Raw genomic sequence first — 27,521 nt, 5'->3', positions numbered from 1 at the left:
TATATTTTGATTTTGGAGCTTTGTTGGCCAGGCTACAATGATTTACATCATATTCTTCAAACTAAACAGAACTACTAGATGTCTTTTTTTGGGGGGAAGGGGTAATTTCTATGCTTGAAGTGTTGCTGTTTTTAGAAGAAAAAAACGTGCTGATACATAAGTGACAATTCAAAAATTCAATGTAATATTTTTCTTTTAATTAAAAAGTGATTATTTGAATTAGTTTGTACATACAGTATATACTTCAGTTCAACATTTCAATAGAGATCAGTCAAAAGTCCCATTGGATGGCTTTACATGATTAAAATGTTATAAAATATTTACACATTTCAGGTAAATATTTACACACTAACTACAATATCGATGTGAATTGAATTACTATAAGATAAACGGTACAATAAGTGACATTAAGAATGGACATTCAGAGAAAAAAAGTTGACTTCAGTCTTTCAACACAAGTTACGAACATGACCCTCTTTGAATTCTTGTTGTTGCCTAGGAACTGTCCTTTTTGAGACGTGATCGAAAGTACTTCGAGGAAATGGTCTTTGAATTTCCCAAAAATGCTTGGCAAAGGTGCATTGAGGTAACATTTGAAACCTTTTGTATTAGTAGCTCAGACATAGGAGAAATCTTAACCTCCTAAAACACTGACTCTTGCAAGGGATGCATTTTTATTTTCTCTTTGATATTTAGGCTAATTAGGACCTGATGAGTGTAAAAACAAAGAATTATCTGTTTACATGAAGTAGTTTCTGAGAAAAATTATGTCCACATAAGTGGACGCCAGGCCCTTGTCCAAAATTTAACATTGTAGTCTTTGACAACCAAAAATGTGACGTCCACACATGGACGAAGTTAAGATATATTTAAAACAACAGACAGCCGCTGTTGTTTAAGACACTTAAGTTTTGTATTAGACTTCAATTTGGTGGTGGAATAAAGGTAGTGTAACAGGCAGAAATTCTAACATCACCAGTATTGGAAGATGTTCATGATGTTAACTGTAGTATAGAAAAGCAGATCATTGACATGGCCCAAAATGAAATTAATTTCAAATGGCAACATTCTTGCTTTAGTAAACTTGAAAGAAGAAAGGAAACAAAACTGTAATCAGTGTCACCCTTTTAGAGCAAGCAGAGATGAAAACCATGATTTAACACTCTAAAATTCCCAAAAGTAACATCTGGATTAGCTCATTAATCTGCAATTAAAATAATTGCCACTTCAGTGTGCTGTTGGACCACTTTGGCTGATCTGAATCATGGCTCTAACATAAGATATCAGTTAAAACAAAAGAGGTGTGTCAAACCTCTGAAAGAAGGTAAATTCGAATGCAGCATTGCCAAAGAGGTGGGCTCAATTAGCTGTAGCAATGTGAACAAAAAAATGTATAAAATTAAAGAGACAATTAACAAAAATAAAACACAGGGGAAAAACTAAAAACAAAACCATACGTATAAGATATTGAAATATATTGATTACATAACAATGGCTGACACGCAATGACATTGGTAAGAAAGTGCAGTCCAATTCAATGTGACTGGTGTCCTTTCCTAGAAGGTAAGAGAAGCTCCTTTTCATATCACCTTCATCCCATGACGTAGTCCGACAAAAATTAAGCATAGCTAGCATAAAAATTAGGAACATTGCAGAATCTGAAGAGGACCACTTGTTAAATATAAAATATTGAACTTTTAAGGCAAAAGCCTTGTCTTTTTCACACTATCATGTTGCATGTTGCACCTGGTGGGCTGTAAAGTCTTCTTGAAATCAAAAGTGAAACTTCTTCAGGATTTCTACATCCACACACTCACCGGAGTAAAGGAGCTCTTGCTTTAGGTATGGAGTGACTGTAAAAATCAGAAAAGCAACATTATTGGAGGAAGACACTTGCAATAAAAAGGTTTTGTTAGTTTAATGTTGCAAAGGTTTAAAAGGTCCCCTTACACCAATTTGATAAAGTTTTGTATAATTCATTATGCCCTTCCAACAGATTTGGAAATATAATCTGGTTTGAAAAAGGCCCCAATGTTTTTAATTTTTTTCCCCAAGGGTGATTACAACCAATCAAAGCATATAAATGTCAAATTTCGACCACTCATTTTGACCTATTATGCATCTTGAGGTAAAAAAAATATTTTGATGAAAGAGGATCTTTAAGAGAATTATGTGAGACAGCGAGTTGGTGATGAATACCATAGTTTAGAAAATCGCTCAGACTGCAAAGTTCGGCGAGCTTTACGTCCTCTGGAGGCAGCAGGTCTGTTTAAGGCAAACCGGAAAAGAGGCCGAAAAAATAGAAATGCCGTTAAGAGCAAGAACAGAGAGGATTATGCAGAGTGGTGATAAAAGACAAGGCAAGCTATAGCCAGTCATACTCCAAACAACTCCCGTCTTTGGAGGACATGCAAGCATTGCTATTAAAAGAAAGCGCAGGCAGACGTGAGAATGATTTAGCAGGAGATCCTTTTCAGCTCTGTTAAGTTCAGTTGGACATGGCAGCTGCCCAGTAAAAAAAAAATAGACTAAACAGGTGAGCTTTTAATGAGAATAAAACTCGACACTCTTTAAAATTTGACATGAATCCAATCATCCAACTGCTGCCAAAACCCAACTGGCTCCAATAGCGTAAAGAACGCTTGTTGAAAGTTCAAGGAACTGTGTTGGTGTGACTTGGTGATGATCCATGTGGGCTGGGGAGAGCTTGCCTGCAAGTGCGCCATGTTTAAGTTGACAGAAGTGCATGTGTTGGCTGCGTCTCTATGACCGTCACACGGCTCAAAACACACTGCTTCACGCTCGCTGGCCACTACATGCAAGTTTCCTAGGGAGCCAACCAGTGGGGTACGATAAATGGAGCTGGCAGAGAGAGGGGATGGTGTTAGGTTACGGTCCATGTGTGGCTATAGCGTCTGCCTTGCCTTGTTCATGATACATTTCTCAGGCTACAGTTTGGTTCAGTTTGTTATGCAAATGAGGAGAACTCCATACCATACTGAATCAAAACAAACTACTACTTGGTAGAAACTTGGTCACTGCAAAATACTACTACGCAGATGTGAGCAAGTTGTGACAGCGGCTATTTTTTTTACCTGGACGCCATTCCAGTTGTAGGCAATGAGGTTCTGGTTCGCTTTCTGCTGTCCGAATGGTCGGTCAGAGCCAATGAGTTGACACCAGTCTTACAGCTCTGTACGCTGGCCTGAAAGTCGGTCCTGCTGCAAATGAGATGGAATATTTCTTTCACTTTTTACATCAGGTTATCAGGAGAATTCATTGTGAGGATAAGTATAGAGCAATGCTTACTTAAGAGATGCTGACCTGGTGTGAATCTTATTCTCTTCTTGCCTGTGAAAACACATGATTAATGTCACTTGTAAAGGTGGGCAATGTTATGCAAACTAATAGCTCCATATTACTTCATACTCATTGCAGCCAGATGAGATTAGCAAAGAAAAATAGCTCAATAAAATGTTGAGTGGCACTAGACGGTGCCTTTCTGCATACGCTAATGTAACAGCAGGGGTGTAACGATTTGTGGTGCTTGATAGGATTCAACAAAGATATTGGTCAATTCAGAACAATAATTGTGAACAATTTAGTGGCTTTAAATTTATTCAGTTTTTTTGGGGGGTAGGGGCAAATAAATGTATGACACTTATGAAATAAATACTTGGATACTGGAAAAAGTAAAAGTGAATTTCCTATAATATTCGTTGTTGTATGGAAACAACAGAAAAAATTAAGAAATGCAATTCCAATTTAACTGTGACCAACATTTCTTTAGGTTAAATTATCACTCTGTTTACCTGTTAACCTCTGTTGCTTTTAGCAGGAATTAATATAACAAATCACAAACATACCTGCAGGTAAAATAAGCAGTGACTGAACTGGTGTTATTCACGCTAAACAAATGACACATCACTACCACCTCAACTATTAATGCAAACAACTATTCCATTTTGCTACAGATTAAACTTTGAATAGCAATGCATCAATATGACCTTTCTGTAAATCACAGTACTAAAAACTTACTCTAGTGGCACCATTAAACAAAGGGTAGATTACTTTATATCAGCGTAAAATGTTTTGGATCACTGTAGCATATAGTCTGAAGTACACTATTGGGAGAAAAGTGACTATAAATGATTATGCTCTTCTGCTAATGTAATAAAAAATAGGGACCCTCACAAACACTATGCCTTTTGTAACCCTCAAGACAATAATCTGCAGCGAGAATGCCACAAGTCACTCAGCATTTGGGGAACCCTATTGTGTCTTTTTAGTTAGTTTTCTCTAGAATCAAAGTGGCTCAACACCACTTGACCATAAAGATGGCTTGGTAACTTCTTTCTCACATGCATCACATCTCATATTCATCTTTTTTTCCCTCCTGGTTTGTGTAATTGCTTAATGGAGTAAGGTCTAACTTTGTTAAGTTCCGTAATGCAAAGCATTCCTCCATATAACATGTATTTGTTATATCCAATGTTATTTTCACGTTAAGATACACAAATTGATCATAGGCCAATATGGTACAGTATCTGCAAGGCCATATTAACAAAGATCATAGGGATATACATAAATCAACACTGATGAATCGTTACACTCCCAAATAAAGGCCATAGACCTTGCAATAGTAGGCTGAAATGCTGCAGTGCATTCCCTGCTTGACGACGGAGAACTCTATTAAACAGAAATACAGGCACAATGTTTCAAAATAAAAAGGATGGAGCTAGAAAATATTTCTCTGTGCTGAAAACATGCAGGAGGACACTATTCATATTCAATTAAAGCAGGGTACACACAAACTTCTAACTTATTGTAAAATGGTTTATGATAATAGATCTTACACCTCCGGTTCCACTTTTACAATTTTAAATCCGTAAGTGTTGTCAACACGAGTGGCACGGTTTTTTTAAATCGTTGAAATGTATACAAATCTCTGTGTGTACCCTACTTTAGCACCAAATTAGTTTTATTGGTAATACACTAAAAATAATAATTTGTTATTTACCATGCGTCTGCTTTAAGATTAGATGTTAAGAGGGAGCTCACTTACAGCATTTTCAGTGATAGATCCAGAGTGGGTGTCAGCACACATTTTTGAGGGGGTTCACAGGCCAGTGGAACTCATTGAAATCTTAACCCGTCTATACAGAAATGCAGGATGGAAGAAAGGAAGCCATACACAATCCACCACAGGGCAAGGCTACACAGGGACGATAGCAGCATGGCTACCAGCCATCTAGAAGGAGGACAATTCATAAAGAGCAAACTGAAAAAAGGAGGGAATAATAAAAAAAGGAAGGAGGGACAAGAGACCACTGGGCAAGTCACAAGGTTTCCGATGCTCTTCTACAATGAGTCTGGATCGATAAAACAATGGCCATTCTAACAAGATACATAATTTTGTCTGAACATGACATTTTTTTGCTTTACCAATTTCTTGCTACTTGGGTGGATATTTTTTTATACTGAGTAAAGACCATGATAAAAATAATGTATATATTATGAATCTAGAATTGCAAAATCTATCCAAGTAACAAGTTTCTTGTTTGTGACAGTAGCCAAAATAAGTCATTTTTACGGGTCTAATTTACAGTAAAAATTTAGTTGAATTCCCGAGTAGAAGACACTACTCTGTACTTACTGGGCGGAGTAGCTATTCCTTTGATTTAAAATATAAACAAATTGAACTATTGCTAACTGTGGAGCCTTGTATTACACAGTAATAGTCTGGGACTTGTCTATTTTTAGGTTTTCTTAACGTTTAGCAGTCGATGTGGTCCATTCGCCCTTTTGGGCATCTCCTAACATATTGCAATGTATTATTCATGTTATAATTTGATAAATCTACAAAAAGTAAACATTGACCTCAAGGGCTGGCACACCTCCACATTTAATTAATAGCTGCTGCATCAGAAATTTGTTTCTTTTTTTAATCATTCATTCCTGCACGACTTATCCTCACAAGAGCCGTGGGGGGTGCTGCAGCCTATTCTAGCCAACTATGGGCACTAGGCAGGGGATACCCTAAATTGGTGGCAACCATGTCTCCTTTTTTAATTTTAATTAAATTGTATACGCAATGTAGTTTCAGGTGAGTGCTTACGAAGTATAACTGAATATTATCGTGACACTTGTGATCCAGACTCAGTAAAACAGCAACAATAAAATGCAAACAGGAACACTGTGTGACCCCTGCCCAACATTTAATGCATATTAGACGACAGATTAAAGACATCTACGGGGCATGTATGAGCGTGCATGTCCGAGGATGTTGTGCCTGTTGCCATGCATGGAAAGGGAAATTGGCATAAAACGTGCTTTGACATTATTTGCAGTGGAATTTGACATGCTCTTCAGTGTTAAACAGTGAAGCCAGATGGCGAAAGCTCAGCTGAGGGTTAGATGGTTGGATGGCAACCGGGCCTCATGTGCAAGAAAATCTCCACCCTGCTTTAGTGCTTCCTTAGGGAGGGAAATTTGATCCCAGCACAACAATGACTGTCTAACACTGTATGTGAGACACTCCACAGGCCATGCTGAAATAAGTATCAAGTCCTAGAAAAGACCTTTCAATAAGTTGTGTATTTATTTTTCCTGTTTGGATTTTTTTAAATCATCTGTCAGTGCAACATTAAGCATTCTCATATTTCAGCCTGCACATGTTGCACAGTTCATTTTACAATTGATCAACAATATTGACCAGTGATTGCATGTGTAATCTCGGTGAAAATGTATGGATTTATGCAAGATTGCTGACTAACTTTTTTTTCTTTTTTTGCTGCAAGCACAAAGGTCCTTAAACTGTATTTTTCGTGAATGACTTGCAGTCTTTCTTAGAACTAACTCCTTTATCAACTGATATGTGCGTTATCACCAACAACATTACTTATGAAAGCATGCAACCTAAGTTTGTCTAACACACAGAAAAAACATCCGGAATAACAACAATCATAAAATGAAAAAAAATCAAACTTTCAAACATGAGATAAAATAGAAAAACTGACTTGCATTTAGCAAAATGCCCGAATGTATAAGCAATCTTCAGACTAAATTTCAGGGGTTCTGTATATGATCATGCAAAATGAGACCAGCAGGAACCACTAGAGAATCCGAAAAAAAGATCTCCCAACACTAGCACCAAATATTAATATGAAAGTGAGCATACATGTTTATTGTAACATGACCTACATGAGGGTTTAGACACTAAGTAGGCCATATTTAACCATGTGTACATTTGAGTGTGCTTTCAAGGATTTCTTTATTCTTACTCTAGAAGTTTAAGTGGGCCTTAATATTCCTTCAGCAATGTGAGGATTTAGAAACCACTGTGGTAAATAACCAAGGAGAATCCTGTATGACAGTTCTGGACAAAAAAAGAAAGAAAAAAGAAAAGAAAGCACTTCCCTCATTTCATTTAAACCCTGGAATCCAAGCACTGAACACTGAGGCTTATGCTGCAGTGAGTTTACCAATGCTGTTAGCAAATACAGCAAGAACAGGCAGGCAGGAGTAGATATGTAGTACATCTACTGATAGCATATCCATGTTGCAGATAAGCCAAAGGAAAAAAAATAGCCATCCATTCCATTGAAGGGGAAGGGGCATGCGCTTACCTCTTCAGACCTCACCATTAATTTCATTCCTGTCCACACCAACACTCTCTCAGCTGTCTTTTAAACGACAGGCAACACAGTGGCCAAAGCGTGCCTGTGAGGCCGCAGCAGAGAAATATCCCCTGCCTGGCATGGGACAATAGAGCCACAAGGGAAGATTGGCAGTCGCCAGTCATCCAAACTAGATTTGCAGGTAACAATGGGCATAATAAACCTATGCATTATTTAATACACAGGCAGGAGTCCACTTAATTTCCCATTCATTGCTTATCCAAAGATCTTCTGTTAGATAAGTAGAAGCTTGAGTCAATCAATCGCACCACCTTAATTTTAGGGGCATTGACCAGGACAAGACTTTTAAATTTGTGTGACGATTGTGTTCGGACGAAACTTCTGCAGCTGACTTTGATGAGAGGTTGGCTACACCCGACAAAGAGCAACCAAGAAAATGACATACACATTTCATAGAAATGTGTTCCTTTTCCAAACATGTTATTACAGTCTCTGGCACTTCTAATGCGTCGACGGCATGAGCAAAAATCCCATTTGCCTAAAAATACTTCCATACTTATTTTGCAATCTACTTTCCAGACAGCTGAATATAAATGCTTCCCAAATTCTCTCTCTTCAGATTTTACACAAAAGAACCAGGCGTCTATTTCAAGAATACAACAGTGCCACCCATTCATCAAGTAGCCAAAGTATGGTAAGACAACATGCTCCAAACCTAATAATAAATAATGCTCGCTGGGGACTAGTCGAATTAAATATTCAAATGCGACACCAACATTGGTCTCGTGAGGCAGAACATCACATTTTTGACTGGAAAATAAATACATTTGAATTGATTGAGATTGTTACTCGATGAGCAGCAGTCTGTCTTAGTACTCACGATAATGAGCTTGAGGATCTCGCCTGCCTCCTACTCTTCAGGGCTCGTAATTTGTCACCCTGTGTCAGGCCATTCCGGTCCTCATCGTCGCTATACTGCAAATTTGTCAACAAAAACATACACCAGGAAATAGCAGATAAAGTCCAATTTTCACTAGAAATGAACAAACACGCACCAGTTCCATTTCGCTTGTCTTGGATGCCCTGTTCTTGTTGCTGCCGTTAATGGTTATGTCGTCCACTCCTGAGAGTATTCTGGTCACAGCTAATTTACCATTCTTTCTTTCGCTTATCATCTTCTCCCGGAAAATGTCTCCCTCGGCCCATAGACTATTTTGCCTCCTGATAATTAAAACAAAAAAAACAACAACAGCACATATTATCTTTTTGAATGAAAGATGTGTAAAGTAATGACTTCTACTAGCTGTGCTACATGGATTGTTGACTACTAATTGCGTGATTTACTCCTAACTTAACTGTCAACAATTGAACATGATGTCAGGTGTGTGAAGTTATGCTATATTCACAGATTAAAAAATACATTAAGACCATAAATTAGAACAAAGTTAAATCATAAATAGCCTATTATTAGCTCATCCTCTACTGAAAATTTTCACTTCACAACGATTTCAAATAGGTTCATTAAACAGAGATTGATACAATTAAAATGTTAGTGTTCTTCAGTAAATTCCATTTTTTTAAATTAAAATCATCATAAATTGGAATTTAAAGGTGTGTACTAACATCCAGGCTTATAAAAAGGTGTATAGTACTTTCATTCCGATATGTAATTTCTATAATGAAGAAATTAAGTTTTAGAAATATTTCCACTACTCATTGTGAATCAAAGAATTGCAGGGCTGTGTGTGTCTGCGTTGATGGTTCCTGGTTGTATTTTATTTTATTGTCTTCCAAATATACCACAAGAATGAGTACTTTTTCTTATTGTAAAAGGAGAGCTTGAGTAGTTTTGATATCTCTTGTTACGACTCCAAAGTAAGCACTTACTCTTCAACAAAGTTCTGCTGAGGCCCGATAATGGATCCTGGACGGCAGATCCGAATCCAAGCAATCACCTCTGCTGCAGTCATGCAGTAATGTTTCATCATGTAACAGCCAATCAGAGTGCCAGTTCGCCCTAATCCAGCTGAGATAAAAATAGTTGTGTAATGACAGACATTTCTTACTTCAGGCCTGAGTATGTGTCATACCTTTGCAGTGGACGGCAATTGCGCCCTCTGCGTTCTCACAGATATTGAGGAACTTTCTAACAATGGCGTCAGTAGGCGTGCTCCCATCCACAAAAAAGAGGTCATGATGTTCAAAGCCCGAGTCCGTAAAGCGTCTTGCGTCGTACATCTTTTTGTTGAGCCGGATGACACTAGTGATGTTGTGTTTTCTAAAGTATGGGATGTAGGCCTCAGGTGCATGCAGAGGGTAACCTGAGGTGAAAAAAAAGATATAAGTGTGAGGTACGATTGTCAGTGGTTACGAAGCATCGCACTCTGGGTTAAACTTGCCATTCTCTATTTTGCTTTTGGGATGAGGCCCGCTAAATGCGAGGAACTTTCCTGGAATGATCCAGTTGAAATCTCCATTTTCCACCCTCTCGTAGTGCTCGTATTGCTCGACGTCAAAGTTGGAGAAGTCAAGCCATCCATATTGCAAGGCCTGTCAAAGGATAATCTCGTAAGGCAGAGCATCAAACAGAAAAATGACAGGTGCCATATAAACATACCTTGTGGACAGCACGCAGGCAATCCAGGATGTTCAATTTGTACATACAAGTTCCAAATGAGGCATCTCTAAAATACAGAATCCATAAAATATTAGAATTTTTACTGTACTATACTGTAATGCGCTGTACTCTCACTGGCCACAAAGTTAAAATACCCTAGGGGGGTTAAAATGAATCAGAAATGAGTGCCAAAATCAATATTTCACAGCAATTAGTAAAGTGTAAACACCACCTTTAATTTGAATAAGAATATCTCCAAATGGTTTAGCTTATATTTAAAAAAAAATTCAAATTCACCAAATATGAGACAATTGGTAATGTTTATAACAGGACAAAAAGCAAAAAATGAACAATGCAGCAAATTAAAAAAAGAAACAAACAGAAACAAAACCTAATATACGCCATTAGTTCTATTTACCTGAAAGGGATGTATGTGTGGTTTCTTGACACCAACAGACTGTGGGCCTCCTCTGGTGTCGTGTTAAGGTACATTACCTATGTATATAAACATGAATTTAGAAATCAAACACTAAAATGTTATTGTATAACAACATTTCTACTTACTGCATATGAGCCAATCAGGTAGGCAGCATTGGCTTGTTTTTTCTGGTCACCACAAGTGTAAAATACAATCTTCTTCCGTGACAGTGTAAAGGACTGCGGTAAAATGATATTATGAAGTGAAGCCATCCTTATACTTGACAGGAAATATTTTAAATTTACAATTGACATGACATAGGAGCATTTCTGAGCAACCGTAATTTGTTCTGCATCGCAGCGTTTTTTTTAATAGATGTGGCACAAATAGAGCTTTGGTAATATGAAAATAATAAAGTACTAGTATGTTAATATGATAATATTTACAGATATTCACCACTTTATAGTCTTGTAAAATCTTTTCAGGCTATAAATGATGTCTGCCCCAGGAAATAATAACTTTTTATCATTATTTCTTACTGGAAAACCTTCCAATGTATGCACTTGACATTCTAACTTCCTGTATTTTTCCATTTCGGGTGACCTCATTACCTTGAGCTTCTTTGTCAGCTTGCAAGAGAAGCGATAAAACATCGCCAGGTTGAGGGGGCCAAAGTCTGCATAGAAGCTGTAGGAGAATAAGATCGAAATCAAGAATATCACTGTCATGCGACCAGTTTCATTTCCCTTTTTGGCTTGAAAAATAGATGGACTTAATGCCTGTATTGGATCTTGGTGGCGCAAGTGGTTAGTGCATTGGCCTCATAGGGTTCCAGGGCTCAAATCCAGGTCATGTTCATCTGTGTGGAGTTTGCATGTTCTCTCTGGGCCTGCATGGGTTTCCTCTGGGTACTGTGGTTTCCTCCCACATTCCAAAGACATGCATGGTAGGCTGATTGGACACTCTAAATTGCCCAGGCTGTAGCACCCCTCCATGTTTTTGGAATGTGGGAGGAAACCGGGTTACCCAGAGAAAACCCACACAGGCCCGGTGAACATGCAAACTCCACACAGGTGGACCGACCTGGACTTGAACCCAGGACCCCAGAGCTGTGAGGCGGACACGCTAACCACTCCTCCACCGGGCCCCGCCCCAGTACTTTAAGTAGTTAAAAACACAGTCGTAAAAGTTGTATATGAGGAATCTGTTCACTTACTTTTCATATTCCAATTCTTCATCAATGCAGAAACAGTGTCGTTCTCTCGTGCTTTTTACCTTTTGCTGCAAGATGGCGAAATACAACTGATCTACAAAGTACACAGGACATGACGGTCATTTACTTTGCGTTGTTTTTTCATTCGCGTCTGCAATTACCAATTTTCCCACCCTTTTCGCATTTAACCAGATTATTTTCCCTGCAGCCTTACCCTTGAGGATCTCAACGCATCGTGACGACACATCATCGGCGGTCATGTTGACCTGAGATGTTTTTTTTAACTCGAGCAAGTTTCACAAAAACGCGTGCATACTCGTGGAAAAACCTACAGGTGAGAGCAAAAGCATACAATAATCTTATAGTTAACCGATCGCCTTTTCCAAAGTGTTGAAACTCCCAACTTTGTCTTTCTTAAAAGTCCCCTGTCAAAAACACGATGAGTTTCGGAGGAATAAAGTGCGCACTATGCCAAAAGTGAGCTCACGGTTTGCTCCGCCTCTCAATCACTGCGAAAGGCAATTGGCTGAGAGGAAGTCGACGTTTTGGAAATGTTGGCGGAAAGAGACGTCAATCACATTCTCTTAGTTTGAAGTTCTTCTTTTCTGATTGGCGATTGGATAGGAACGTTGCCAAGGCGGTTGCTAGGTTGGGCTCACGACCAATCATGGAACAGAGTTCGAACTCGCGCTACCTCCTACATCTCGTACTGATAGCATACACATCGTTTTATGTATACATAGCTAAACCCAGCATGAGCGTTTTGGCTCGTTGCTGCACAACGTACGTCAAGCGCCTTCGCCATATTGGATGTGTCTACTATCCTATCAAATTAAATTAGGTTGAAGTTCAGAAAACTAAAGCGCACAAATGTAATTTCTCCATCATCCATCAACACACACACGCACACACTTTGAGATAGTAATCTGATTATTTTAAATATTTAGTCCTCCAATCTTAATCTATAGCATTAGTCCATATTTAAAATCAAGACATGCATTTTACTTATTATAAAAATAACCACCCCACCCAATAGTGCTACTGAGAAAATTGAGATTTTTAATATGACACACAGGAAAAAATAACAGTCCTTAGATATATGAATTTGTGACATGGATTTTCTGGATACAGACCACTTAAGAGGCACATTTTAATTAATACCGATCATTGCTTTTTTCCTCCAGTACTTGGATCGTTGAAATAATCAAAAGTGATAACTTCACAGCAATTTAGGCACATTTCCAAGAAAAATAGCAGAAATTCAGCCCTCTACCACTTTTCCACACACAATATGGCAGCCGCATTACTGGATGCTTCCGCACTGATGCGACATCTGGGTACATTTGTCTATATTTCGATGGTGAAAACAGTTGAAGGACAGTGCGAGAGCATTTACATTAAGTTCGACGTCACTATTTTTGAAACCAATGTAGCGAGACAATAATTGATGACTTGGATTTGTGTCTTATTTACGATCTAGCAGAACGCATATTGCATTAACAGTAAGGGAACGGACGGTGTCATCACTTTGGGTGGTAAAGGCAAAGGCAAAAAAGGACAAATATATCACAGCACTTTAATGAAAAAAGGGGGTTGGGGGTTGATTTCACCTAGTGATGCGCTAACTGTGTTTTAAGTTAATTGTGCGAGAACCCTTACCTGAAATGGCAATGTAAATATCGCAGTTTGGCTCCGCCTCTGAACCGTGCTCGGCTTCGTAGCACTTCTTCCTCCTCGACTCCGCTCGCCTCCACTCGTTCTTGCGTTTCATGTTGCCTTCAGGATTGCATGATATAGTAGATTTCTTCACCTGCACGTTCTCGTTGTTTTCCTTTCAGCATCTGTGTGGTCGCGGTGCACCACAATGTCAACCGCGATTCCAAGCCCCTCTTCTCTGTTGGTGGCGGTGACGTGCAGTCTCGGCAAGGGAAGATTCTGTGCCACCAGAATCCCCTCATTTGTGACGTAGTCTGTAATGTTATGTTATGCAGTGGCCTAATCTGCACCCTTTTCTGAAAAAAAAGATCCTGCACTTCAAATAAAACCTCACCACGCAAGGACTTTTAGAAAGTTGCATAGCAGTGGCGTCAGGCTCATTGTTCAAATGTCACTATTATTAATATTTTTATAGTACAAATATTGCCTATGTGACCAAAAATATTATTATTGAAACCTCCACCTATGTCATGGGTGGAGGTTTCAATTATAATGATTTTGTATTTTTTTCACAGAACTGCAACATACTTTGGCATCTCAAAATGTAGTATTTCGACACAACCCGATGTGGAGCATTCAAACACATTTATTGATGGACAAAGTCTATTGCACTACAGAGCGAATCTTCACTAAGAATATGGGATGTGTTTAAGATCCATCTGCTACAGAAGAAAAATTCAGATAAAGACCAAATAAACACACTCCAGACCCATTACAATTGTTAGAAATATCTTTTAAAAACACACACAGAAATGGCACTTAAACACCCCCCAAAAATATATCTTAACATGGTTAGAAAATATATGTATATATAATTTATAGATGCATCTATGTTTTAATATATGCATTTGAAGAGGTGGGAGCTTGTGAGTTGGCTGTGATGCAGGAAAGTCTACATGCAGCTTCTGAGTTAGCAAACATTGTTTTTTGTTTTAAAAAAACATAAGTTACGGGGAACTTCTCTTCAACCAATTCATCTTGCAACAAGGCGTTGGCGTGGTGATGACAACTGCGAGCTAAAGTGGGTGTGTCTGTCACGTGACCACGAACAAACGACGCTTCATCTTGGGGAGCGCGTCACGTGACCAGTCCCAATCACACTTCGATTTGAGTTTGATATCTTTAATAAAGGGACAATAAATATTCATGAACATATACTATATGACAATATGTAATATTATAGCCGCAAAATTCCATCTTTATCCCCTGCGAATGTTGAAGATATTTATTGATATATCGATGACATTCACGAGGAATTTGAATGTATCTGTTAGTGCACCAACATTAACTTGTAATAACCTTACACTTAATTCTTCTACCATATTAAATTGTTTCCTCCCTTCCAAATAACCTTTTATCGACTCGAGGTCTGAATTATACAACATTTCTAGCGGAATGGCCTGTTTGCGATCGCTAATACTCCATGCACTTATGTAGAATAGGGCGAACGTGTTAACCAATCACCCGCTGCAGAGATCTGAATATCAAAAAATAAATTAGAGGTCAATGAATCATATTCATCCAATTTTTGCGTACTGTTTTGGAGTCCACTGCCTGTCGGCTTCCGTACGTCTTGATCCCCGACGTGCGGAAATGCTCCGGAGTGCACAAGCAGGAGGTGCCACTGGGTTAAGGTTTAGGCTGCTCTGCTAGCCTCAAGCAGCTATTCTACGTATTTATCTCCTCTAAAGATCCCGTAAACGTTTATCTGGATCGGAAAGAAGACGGACTATTATGTGAGCTCGGTGTCCAAGAGTTGGAGCACCGTGCGAATTGGTGAGCGATGCCCCCTGTCGCTGCTACAGCTAGATTATAGCATCCGAACATGGAGTGAGCTAGCCTGTCAGAACACATCTTAATGGATATTGTCTTGTTTTGATCACTTATTAAATTCGATGGAAGTGGAAAAGGTTAACCGATGACTTGTTGGTCATCGTACAATTTAATATTTGGTCATCGTATTAGTGCTGCTCTGTGGGCATGCTTCAACTGACCACCTGCTCTCTTGTTTGTTGACATCTTTTTGATTGACAGCGCGCATAGTTTGGAGCGCACGGACAAAGGTGATGTTTATGTAACGTTGTTCGCAGGATATGGACAGTGTTTCTGTAATCGGTTTTATTGAGTTGGATGAGGCCGTACAGTCAATAGTAGTTTTTAGCCTTGCACTTGTGAGTTGCAGGGTTTGCAGCTGGCTAATAGGTTCATTAACGGCCAAATTGGCCACGGGTGCAAGTGCTTTGATTGCCAACCTTGCAGTGCAACTTATTCCCGGGAACATCTGAGTACATCACAATAAAATGATAATATTCCTGATACAAATCTGACAATAATGATTATTTTGTGATCAGGCAATTCAATAATGGTCGATGCATGGGTTAAGAAATAAATATTCTAACACACCAGTTAAAGGGAAATATTTTTTTATAAACCTGACATTTGTTTTATCTTCACGTACAATCAATCAATCAATTAATCAATATATAGTATTCCTTACAGACTGAAAATATTTATACATTTATTTTTGTAAATAAACAAATACCAAACATTTTTTTCCTGAATACAAACAGTGAGAAGATAAAAAAAACCCTATATATTCATAACCTACTGGGATAAAAAAATATTGCGATATCACCAGATCGGTATATTGTCAGAACATAGCCTAAAACTGCATCTTGCCAAAAGACATCTTGGCTACGCTTGATCTCACCCTTATTAGGCTGAGCTCTAATTGAAATGGATGTTTGAAGGAATAAATGTTTAACCTCCACTTTTGGTATCATGTAGTATTACTGCAAGTCAGCGATCGGGAAAACTGCTGCTTCATAGTGTAACACTTTATTTTGTCTTTTGACCTCCAGTTATTACTCTGATGTCACAGCAATACATGGAGTAATGATTTTCACAATGAAAAAGTAGCATTCTGGGGGCAGTTAGTAAGTTGTAGGGAGAGCCAATAAATTATGTTATTTAAAATGGGTGCCTGTTTCATATTCCAAAGAAAATTCCCCAAAATTGACCGACTTTACTCTATTCCCTTTTGATGCTATATTTCATTATTGCATTATTCTTAAAAACATGACACTTGTGATTTCATTCTTTCCAATTTTATTTGATCCTTTTACAGAGTTTTCTAGAGTCAGCTATATGGGCCATCTCCTTTCGAAAAATGGTTACCGCCTGAAAAAGAAGACACACAAACAGCATCACAGGAAGAAGAAGAAGAGGAACTGCTTCCTGCAGGGGCCTTGCATGCTGTGCTTCATAGTCCATAGCAGCGGCAGCAGCGGCGGCGTTCTTAACGAGGGGAGCGACCCTTTCGAAGCTGGTATCAACGGCAACGGGTGCCACCACAACAATATCACTATCCCGGGCGTCGGTGCAGTCGGAATCGGTGCGGCGCCGTCCAAGCTCGCCGAACGCTACGCCACACTCACCTCTCCCGAAGACAACTCCAAGTTCCTCTTATCTTCGCCAGAAGTAGCGATTTGGGAAGGCCCGGGAAGGAGCCTGCTGTCTGCTGTTCCGGCGAAACTCATTCCACCGCCGGCTCTTTTTCGAACTGCTGGCGTGCCTGTGACAGTGCCCATTTCTGTGCCTGTGCCCAGCTGTACTTGTGACTACGTTGAGATGGTGCGATGGGAGAATAATCTCACATTTCTTACACAGCGGTTAAAACATTTTCGATTCCTATTCATCCCTTCCATATATTGTAGTGGTTGTCATACTTTTTACACCAGTTTTCACCCCAAAAAAGTAGCTGTCCACGTACCCATAATGAGCAATATTAAAATACAGTGGGAGAATAATCTCACATTTGTTACACAGCGGTTTAAACATTTCCGATTCCTATTCATCCCTTCCATATATTATAGTGGTTGTCATACTTTTTACACCAGTCTTCACCCCCAAAAAGTACCCGTCCACGTACCCATAATGAGCAATATTAAAATACAGTGCCATTGTAGTATTATTTATTGAACACAACTGAGGTTTTATTCCTAAAAAAAAATAAAAACAAAGTTGTATCTTCAGGCCCTATTATATTAGATTTTGTGTTTCTGATCTGTGTCTCCCTGTATGCAGGTGTGTAAGCGCAAGTGTTCCGAGGTCCAAAGGTGCACCCCCTGCAACAAGCAGCCACGCTGTGCCTTTTCTGCCCCCGGCGGTAGTTTAGACTTGGAGAACGGAGGTGCAAGTGCAAGAGAGGCTTCCACGAACTCTCAAACTAGTCACTGCCCCCTTCCAATCTGTCCCTTGCCCTCTTCCTCCTCCTCCTCTTCTCCACCGTCATCCTCTTCTACAACACCGGTTGAAGGCTGCTGTGGGTTGTCTATCAAGATTGAGCCGCCCCACAGCTCGGACTCATCCCCTGCCAGTCCACAGCACTCTGACGACTGCCAGGCCAGAGGAACTGATGCTGCTGATCCTTTAAGTATCAACCACCTGCCTTCATCAATCCTTCTTAAGGTCAGCCACCATCCAAGACTTGAGTATTTTGTAATATTCTTTTAAAGATACATTTCCGTATTCACCTAGAGTACTTTCCTCCTCTCCACAGGTTCTCTCGCACTTGACGGTGAAGCAGCGTTGCTTGTGCGCCTCTTTGGTCTGCAAATACTGGAGAGATTTGTGCTTAGACTTTCAGTTCTGGAAGAAAATAGACCTCAGTGGCCTGCAACAAGTAAGTAAAAAAATGTAAAATTGTTTTTTAGCACACGGCAGTACATTTTCTCCTAACGGGAATAATGTAAATATGGGAATTTATATGAAGCACAGATTTTTATGGGTCCCAAAACCTGCCACCAGTACCAAAAATCTGACATTGTAATTGACAATAACTAGTGTTGCTGTGATACACTAGCTTTATGCTAGTAAGCAATACAGCATTGAGATGCATTTGTAGAAGCAAGCGAAAAGCACTCACACTCTCCCACTGGGGTTAGAGCACGTGTCAAATAAAAGCAGAGTATAGATGTATATTAAATTTCCTGATTTTCTCCCTTTTAAATTAATAATTGTAATTTTTTGATCATTTTTTTCTGTGTTTTTAGTTCAAAAATCATTTTGTAAAATCTAAAAATATATAAAAAAAGCTAAAATAAATATTTTTTAGCTCTATAAAAAACTTAATATTCAGGGCTTTTAATCCAGTTCTTTTAATACATTTATAAAAAAAAAAAATCTAAATATTATATCTAAAATGGTCCGGCCCACATGAAATCAAGTTGACGTTAAAGCAGCTTGGGTTAGAGTGTCAGATTTAATTTGAGAACACATTGATAAATAAGGTGAGCTTTATTTTAAAAAATCACATTGAGTTAATTGTGATAATGACAACACCACCAACTTGCCAGATAGATCATGATGCAAAAGAAAAACTGCTCTGGCTTGAGAACACAAATGCCGAAATGGCAATCCCCAGCGAATAAAGGATATTTTTTAAAATTGTGATCTTTTCTTACCTTCCAGGTAAATGACGATCTGCTTGCAAATATAGCGTCACGAAGGCAGAATGTGACTGAGATAAACATCTCCGACTGCAGGGCAGTCCATGATCACGGCGTGTTCTCCCTGGCTTCTCAGTGTCCTGGCTTGCAAAAGTACACAGCATATAGATGCAAGCAGTTGGGGGACATATCCCTGGCCGCCTTGGCTGCACACTGTCCTCAGCTAGTTAAAATTCATGTGGGAAATCAGGACAGATTGACTGACAGAGCACTCATAAAGGTATTTATCTGGAAATATACTGTCGGTACACCTAATGAAAAAAAATTGTGTCTTACACTATTGCTTTCTTTTTCTATCAGCTTGGTGAGTGCTGCAGTGAGCTGAAGGATATTCACTTGGGTCAGTGTTACGGTATCAGCGATGAAGGATTGGTGGCTTTGGCCAAAGGATGCCCCAAACTTCAGAAATTGTACATGCAGGAGAACAAACTGGTTAGTCCTGTTCTTTTTCTAATTGTTGTCTGCTACTGTAGGTTTCATTGTGTATGTAGAAGTGTGTGTGTGTCTGTATGTTGTCTTGTTTTTTTTGTCATCATAGATGTCCTCAGATGTTCATCCTTGCAGTGTTGCTATTTAAATGTTGCTTGGGATTTGATGCTGGCATTTTTGGATCCTTTGTTCTGCACTATTTTTACTTTTGAGGTCACCAGACAGAATTTATTATGCTTTAGAGCAGCAGGGACATTTTTTAACAGAACTGCTGGGGTTGGACCAGATCTAGGAATTGTTGTTTGATTGATGATGAATTGATTTTAGGTTACAATTATACTGAGATTTGAAAAATGTCAAGTTATTCTTATCCTGCAGCTCTGTGATTTTCATAGTTGAACAGATATGAAATACTGTATACAGTACAGACCAAAGGTTTGGACTATTTAACCATGATGAGGAGTACCTGTGAAGTGAAAACCATTTTTGGTGAAGGTCATGGAGGGAATGCTAAATGTGTGCAAAAAAGTAATCACAGCAAAGGGTGTAAAACAATTATTTTACCTTTTTTGAGTACATAGTTATAGATAATTCCACATGTGCATTCATAGTTCTGTTAACCTCCAGTGAGAATCTATAATCTGTAGGTGTGCCCAATCTTTTGTCTTGTACTGTATATTTACAATATGGTGTTTTTCAGGTTCATATCTTATTTAGGACGATGCAGAAAAAATACACAAATCTACTGCAATGTCAGTACTACAGTTTCTAACAGAATATAATTTAAATTCTTTGTTTTCAATTATTCTAACACTAACAGTATGGAAATCACAGCTGCAGGATAAAACAATGTCGCTGAACCTATTTGCCAATCATCTTACAGCCTGGCTGTTGCCGAGAACTGTGCTACTTGTGTGTGTGTGTGTGTGTGTGTGTGTGTGTGTGTGTGTCTGTGTGTGTGTATGTCTCATCGTTTCTATACTGCTTTCTATTCTTTTGTCCTGTATTGCCTTATTGAAGTTTATCTTCAACCTGCACAAGGGACTAAAGATGGAAATTAGCCTTCGCCTATAATCTTACATATTTACATATATATGTTCATTAATATTTGTATTGCCGCTTTATTAAGTAAATCAAACTCAAATATTGATGGTGATATTCATAATGCACTATTACTATACCGGCCCTAAAAATGATTTTTAAGCACTCTTTTTATTTGAAATAGTGGCGATTACTTTGAAACTGACAATGTTGCTAATAATATTACTAATACTTTCAACTCTCCTGTTGTGGCGGCGAGCTTGTTTCTGTTCAATTTGACCCCTGAAATAACAGGATGGTTGCAATGCCAGTCTTTACTTTGCTGCATTTCTGCATCGATTTAATTTATACTGTTGTACAGTAATCTACCACTAGATGGGACTATTTCTCTTATCTAAAACTGACCAACTATTTGCATTGTTCCCTCGCACAGATTCTATTCATAGCAGATCAGAGTTGACTGTTTCTTTGCCAAACTAGTATCACGAAACCTCTTTTATTGGACATTTGGCTTCGTGTGCCTGGACTCTCCCATAGAAATAGAATATAACTGATCATTTGTCATGTCGGCCCCGGAATCCCTTTCATTTATCTCGTCATCCCAAAGTAAAACCATGAAAATCTTGATGAATTACCCACTCACGATTGGTAACAATAGCTGAGTTTGTTAAAAGCCCATTCATCAACTTGATTGTACAGCATATTAGGGATAGGCTCTTCTGAGAGATGAATATTGTTCCTATTAACATTTCACCACAGCTGTATGCATTGGAGAGTTTTTTCAGATGTGACTTTTTGGCAAGTCATTCTTTTCGAGTTTAGGTAAGACGTCTGAGTCGGAATTATTGTGTCTAGTCTGTGGCTACTCAGCCAGGATGTTCTCAGACTATTTAAACAATTGAAAGTAGCAAAGGAACTGAAATGGCATCTTCTTTAGGTTATCTGTACTCTTAATTGGGACAGTGTGCCCTTATAATACTCTTTTCCTCTAAACTTGATTAAGAAAAATGCCACAGGATGTTTTCCATTCGGTTTTTGAATCACCGCCTCTCTCCTTGTTTTGCTGTTATTCTCTTTCTTCTTGTCATCGTCTGTTGGTTTTCTTTTCCGTGCTGTGGATTTAATTTCTCTCATGTATCCTCAAAAAAAAAATACTCCTAACCACAAATGGCAGGGCAGTATCTAATCACTGGACACATCAGGGTACACATGTACTAGACTGAATACTGTATGTATAGTTTAATGGTTAATCATGCATGGTACATAACCTTTTTTAGGACTATAAGGCGCACCAATGAAGTTTTTCACACTTTAGATGCACCTAATTTTAAGGCGCATGGGTTCATCAAAATACAGTATTTTTCACTTGTTATTTATCTTTCCTAATTTTTTTAAAATGTATCAATGTATTTTTTGTTTTATTGTTTCATCATTTTTGTGAGATACAAACTAATTAAACAATTTATACACAGTGTATTGCTAAGTTATAGGAAAAAATAAGGATTTTAAGTGTGCCTTATAGTAAAAACAAACAAACAAAAAAAGGTAATTAAGACTAATATTTATTGGTGTGAATGTGAATGTCTGCTTATTTAGACTATAGACTAGAGTTGCCTTTTGACAAATAAATGTCAGTTTCTGGCAACTCAACATAAGATATCCTCTCTAGTTTTTGTTATTCCAATGGACACAAGTATCTTAGCAACAGTGGGAAGACAAGGCTCGTAGCAACCAATGAGGCAGTGGTGGGATGCTAAACTCCACCCTGATCCTCAAATTGTTCTGTCCAAAAATGCTCGGATAACTACTGAGTGATTTCATGTCTCAAGTAGGGCTGCTACGAATAATGGACTAATTGATTATTTGGCAGCTATTGTTATTGTTTATGATAGCCCTAGTCACAAATTCAACCAATCAAAAGCACAACACTTGCTTTTCAAACGCTTTGTCGTATCATTTATCCACCATGCAGTTGACCGGCAACCAGTCCCGATTTTGCTTCAAAATCAGGTCCAAATCCAGCTAGAATCAGCTCCAAAAAAACTCACCACTCTTATGAGGCCAAGCACTCAACATTAAATTGATGGCTTGAAGTTAATGTTGAAGTATGTTTACGTTTAAATCATACATTCTAATTTCTTGCTTTATTTTAACATTCGGAGATCTACAGGTTTATCTGACAGTAGGCAAAGTGACACACAAACTCAGATTTGAGAGTTAAGTATTGTTGTGGGAGTAGGTCGGTCTAAGTGTCTCAGATCTTCCTTTTGGCAGTGTCCTTGCATTCCTTATAGCTCATCCACTATTTATGTCACACTTGATTTAATGGCTCCAGTTGCCTTTCAAGCCTCGTTTTCATCCTGAGTGTTTCCTCTCCTTTCTTACTCATTCTTATTCTGTTGTTTGCCATCACCTAAAAGGGCGAAGACCATAACACTTTTCTTTTTTACTTCATATTACATCTATGATGGAGAACCAACAAAAAATATTTTTTGGGGTGGATAAAGTAAAAACTGTACTATCCAATTTCTGGCTTGGCAACTTTGCTGTACTATATTCTTTCTATTAAAGGCCTTTCCTGAGTGTAAACTTTTGCCCAGGAAGCAGATTTCCATTTATTTATTTTTTAAACGCTGTCTTAAACACTCTCTTTATCTTCCCTCCTGTCTTGTTAAAATTACAGAGCGTGTGCTTCATTTTCTGGCAGAAGAATTAAAAGCATTTCTACACATAGATATGCACACTCACACATTGATTATTTACCATTTTAATCAGTCCAGAATGTGGAAATGGGAGTGGAATTGCCCAAGCCCCTAACACAGATTAGCATGTGCCCTCAATTTGGGGGTAATTACTACTTTACATTTTCAATCAGCGCCTGCGCTGCTATGACCACGTTTTTCCGTCATCCTCTGACACTTCTTGGGCTTGTACGTGGGAATTTATTTCTTTTAGCTCAAACGGCGTGTGGATCAAAATGAGACGGCGATATGTCTGAGAAAGAAGGGTGTTTTTTGGCTACCTCCGGTTTGATGCCTGTCAGCGGTCTATAATCTGCGGGCAGGGGAATGACAGCAACCCCCTTGGCGCTCCAATCAGACCAATTAAATTGTATATTGACACTTTCAGAATTAATTAAACAGATTATAGGGCCAGCAGAGACAGAGGAAGGGCTAATGATAGTCGTCGGTTATTACGGGATAGCCCCTTTGACATATACTAACACACAAACCCACACACAGTCCTTGTTTAAAAAAAAAGTGTCAGGGACATACGCTCTTGCAGTAGCTGATGAAGTCAACAGCTGCCAGCTGTGCTGGAATGTCCTTTGGAAACTTTATTCACATATTTGACTGTAATTACACATAAATAGAACTACTCTGACCTGACACACTCATGCGCACAAATAGTGCATTGAGTCCCAGACCATCCATACACGCACACACACGTCTTCAAAGGCATTCTTTTTGTGGAATTGACATTGTGACAGTTAAATGTTGCAAATGTTAACGCACCCCATCAAGAATCATGTGTTCAAACTTCTAACATGCCAGTGTAACCTTCTAAACTGTGAGTGGTTAGCGTGTCGGCCTTGTAGTTCTGAGGTCTTGGTTTGAATCCAGGTCAGTCCACCTGTGTTGAGTTTGTATGGACTCCCCGGGCTTGTGTGGGTTTTCTCCAGGTACTCCGGTTATCCCCCACATTCCAAAAATAAGTCTAACATGCATATTTCCAATTTTTTTGTCTTTTTTTGGGAGGCTGAACAATCAAGAAATATACAATATGTCAGTGTTGCACAGCCTAGATGTATTCTGTTTGAAACTTTACTTGAAGCACACTTTAAATTCTGCGTGAGTATTCAGGAGGAACAGCGCTTTCCTCTCTTCAATATCCTCTTCCAAGTGTGTCTGTATCGATCTGTTTCCTCCAAAACACTGGCTTCTGCGTGTTTGTGTATGCGCGTTAGTGCATGTTGCCGCTTTTTGCCTGAAGAGTAATAAGATGCATTAATGAGCTCTGACTTGAACTTGGACAACCGACTAGACTCGGGCATTGCCGATAAGTTCCCTCCGCTGATCTGCCCACAAACGACAAGAAAAAGAAACGCTTTTAAGTTGAGAAGGGAGAGGAAGAGAGAAATATCAAGAATAGGATTTAAATTTGTTCTCTGGGAATTAAGTATTTGAAGCATACCACTACAGCATTATTTGTTACCTTTTGTTGTCTTTCTTCTATGGTCATTATCCCTTGAAAAAATTCATAAACAACTCGTGCTCAATGACATATGTAGAATGATCTATTAAATATGCAACGCTTGTGATGTGGCCTCGAGGGGATATGGAATTTGATTGTAGCAGTTAGTATAGCAAGGAATGGGAAAACAGCTGCTTACTATATACTTACTACATGTCTGGCGGTTGTAAACTGTATGCTTTAAATGGGTGGGGTGACTTAGAAAATGTGGTTGAAAATTGTTTTAATTCTACAATTGGAGAAAAATGACATCAGCATCTATCTCAGCTGTGCAAACTGAAACGGCATTTCATGCAACAAATAAAATCCACCATTCTCCAAGTTGTTGTCGCCCAGCAATATTGATTTGCATTGAATTGAATGCTTTTATTGTTATTGTTGTTTATTGTTAGGTATAATGAGATTTAAAGCTTCACCAGCAAGTGCACAAATGACAACAATAACCATAAAGACAAATAAATAGTCAATACATTATAACAACAAATAATCAATAAATAAAAAAAATAAAAAAATAAATGTGTAATAAATGAATAAGTAGTTAACAACTTAAACAAATATGGAAGTGCACAAATAACAACAACAAACAAACAAAAAGATAAATAATCAATAAACATTAATAAATAAACAATCAATATATAAGTAGTAAATAAATAAGTAGTAAACATAATAAATAAGTAGTAGTCAACATAGGTAAGTAATCAGTGAACCTTCACCCATTCAAAGTATTTTCTGTAGTCCTGGAAATTGTATTATTCTTAACTCATTTTGCAATTACATGTATTCTTTTGGTGTGTGTGTGTGTGTGTGTTAAATTGAAAGAAAGGTTGTCTTTTCGTTGGCACCACATCCATAACTTTGTCTATGCAGTTTTTGTCAGTCCCCAGCAGAGAGCGTGCCATGACTGTTTAGTAGTAGGAGCTTTATCCTGCATGCTTGGAAAAATCACCCGAAAGCTTTCATTCTAATTCTGATTCAGCCATGAAAATGTAGACTTTTGTCATAGTTTCCATGTATTTCAAGAGTTGAATCTCAAATTCTCTAACTAACACAAATTACTGCACTGTTTAGATTGCTACTGTCAGATGTTTGTAGTGTGATGTAGTGCTGTAGTGAATAGCCCTAATAACTATTTCTAAGGTTGTTTAGATTATTCCGCTACATGGGGAATGCAACAGGGAAAGCTCTTCTCAATTGTAAGTGAAGTTTTACACCCCCACAAACAACCCAAAATAATATAAACGAACCTTCTGAGTCACATGACCTCTGTTAGGGCTTAATTGTGAATACAGTTATTTAGTGGACTTCATACAGTATCATCATCATATTTATGGAAATACAAGTGCCTAGAATGACTTGTTTCATTTAAAGCATACCTCAGATCCTCAAAGCTTTGCATGCGAGTAAAAATCCCATAAATAATGAATTAAAATATCATTAAATTCCGTGTGATTTGGAGAGTATCCCATATTCTATAACTGTCCCAGGTGGCAGCTTTCTACATGTAATGAGTATTTTGTGAATCATTTGAAAAAAAAAAAATCTTAAACACTGTATATGGAAGTGAGTTGTTTGATATTTGGTCTTTATTGTGGCAATTGCAGTGGTTAATCATTCTGCCCTGCTGGTGAGTTTCTGGTTGGAAGTTAGCAAATAATCTTGCATTTTGTGGATTCTTTCTATATTTCAGAAACATTCATCTTTATTTCATTGATGATTCTCCTTGGCATTTCATCCCTTGTCTGGTTCTTTCTCACAAAAGATTGTCATTCAGAAATGCAAAAAAATATTGAATCAATGTAACAGAATTAGTTTCAGATCACTTATGCTCATCTGTGAAAAGGTACTGTAATTTAATTTCATCATGAGGCAGTGAAGTCGACTAATGAACTTTTCTGTTCAACTGTATTGTATACACTGCTAAGTCTCCGCCTTCTCTTGCCCCAATGCCTTTGAAAAGACTGTTGCTTCGACTCATTTGATAGCACTTTAAAAGCACACACTTAGATCACATATTTTTCCATTTTTGACCCACCATTTCTGGACCGCAACCTGTGCGACCCCTGTGTTTAAAGAGCATTGCGTTATGTGTTTATCCCGCTCCAGATGGCGGCATCTCCTGACACCTGGCCAGGGCTGTCACCATGATTCATGGTCCTGTGTGACACTTTGCCATGTGACGCCTCCACTCCTCTTAATCCTGTTGCATCTCTCTCCTCTTTTGTCCACTCTCTACCCCTCTGATTTTCTTTACTGATCATGAGCTTCTTTGTTTTAAAAGGGAGGAAATTATGTCACTATTTGAAATCTAGATGGAGTATTGAAGCCTTTTAGTCCAGTGTATGTAGATAAATGCCAGGGATGTGAATCTTTTAGTCCTAAAACCACCGGATTCATATCCTAATTCAAAAATAGTCTCTATATAAAATTGTGTCCAACAGACAAAACTGGTCAGGCCTAATGGACACACTACATTCAGGAAAGACACCTGGTGAGATAATTGACATGATAAAGCTACCAATCTGCAGTGCTTCACTTAAGAGGTTTTCTCATTCAATTATACTTCTTCTTATTCATTTACTTAATTCTTTTCAGTCTTCATTTTGTCCATATAGTAACACAAGCTTATTGATATCATTTACCTACAAATATAGCCGAATAATTCTCAACATTGTTGTCCTCTTGG

General features: G+C 38.4%; 2 protein-coding genes across 13 annotated transcripts in view; one reads left to right on the top strand and one right to left on the bottom strand.

Annotated features, from left to right (window-relative positions):
• Nucleotides 1-175: 175 nt before the first annotated feature.
• On the bottom strand, nucleotides 176-13,830 carry cdc14b (cell division cycle 14B). 10 transcript variants are annotated; one of them, XR_013300282.1, is made up of 16 exons: nucleotides 13,548-13,830; nucleotides 12,103-12,216; nucleotides 11,892-11,982; nucleotides 11,287-11,362; nucleotides 10,822-10,914; nucleotides 10,676-10,752; nucleotides 10,258-10,324; nucleotides 10,040-10,190; nucleotides 9,731-9,961; nucleotides 9,528-9,666; nucleotides 8,696-8,861; nucleotides 8,521-8,615; nucleotides 3,310-3,351; nucleotides 3,096-3,221; nucleotides 2,200-2,862; nucleotides 176-1,853 (listed from the first exon to the last, which is right to left on the bottom strand). XR_013300282.1 is itself a non-coding variant. In XM_077600811.1 (15 exons), exons 1-15 carry the CDS (start codon nucleotides 13,657-13,659, stop codon nucleotides 1,839-1,841), a joined length of 1,632 nt encoding a protein of 543 aa, XP_077456937.1. In that variant the 5' UTR covers nucleotides 13,660-13,830; the 3' UTR covers nucleotides 176-1,838. The 10 variants fall into 10 exon arrangements, 5 of the variants coding, with proteins under 5 accessions (XP_077456937.1, XP_077456939.1, XP_077456940.1 ...); XR_013300279.1 differs by lacking the exon at nucleotides 12,103-12,216; XR_013300280.1 differs by lacking the exon at nucleotides 12,103-12,216 and having other exon boundaries at nucleotides 3,096-3,218.
• A 1,317-nt stretch (nucleotides 13,831-15,147) lies between these two features.
• fbxl17 (F-box and leucine-rich repeat protein 17) overlaps nucleotides 15,148-27,521 on the top strand; it is a 168,709-nt gene continuing 156,335 nt past the window's right edge. The window contains exons 1-7 of one of the 3 annotated variants that reach the window (XM_077601249.1): nucleotides 15,148-15,380; nucleotides 16,732-16,998; nucleotides 17,086-17,237; nucleotides 17,691-18,074; nucleotides 18,166-18,288; nucleotides 19,077-19,334; nucleotides 19,415-19,546. In XM_077601249.1, coding sequence (XP_077457375.1) covers nucleotides 16,752-16,998; nucleotides 17,086-17,237; nucleotides 17,691-18,074; nucleotides 18,166-18,288; nucleotides 19,077-19,334; nucleotides 19,415-19,546 — 1,296 coding nt within the window. In that variant the 5' untranslated portion in view covers nucleotides 15,148-15,380; nucleotides 16,732-16,751. Of the gene's footprint in view, nucleotides 15,381-16,731; nucleotides 17,238-17,690; nucleotides 18,075-18,165; nucleotides 18,289-19,076; nucleotides 19,335-19,414; nucleotides 19,547-27,521 lie in introns of all 3 variants that reach the window. The other 2 variants (XM_077601248.1, XM_077601247.1) reach the window with 2 other exon arrangements.

Source organism: Stigmatopora argus, chromosome 5, assembly GCF_051989625.1.
Source record: "Stigmatopora argus isolate UIUO_Sarg chromosome 5, RoL_Sarg_1.0, whole genome shotgun sequence".
Taxonomy (NCBI): domain Eukaryota; kingdom Metazoa; phylum Chordata; class Actinopteri; order Syngnathiformes; family Syngnathidae; genus Stigmatopora; species Stigmatopora argus.
The sequence above is the reverse complement of the archived record's forward strand: the minus strand, read 5'-3'. Positions and strand labels throughout refer to the sequence as shown.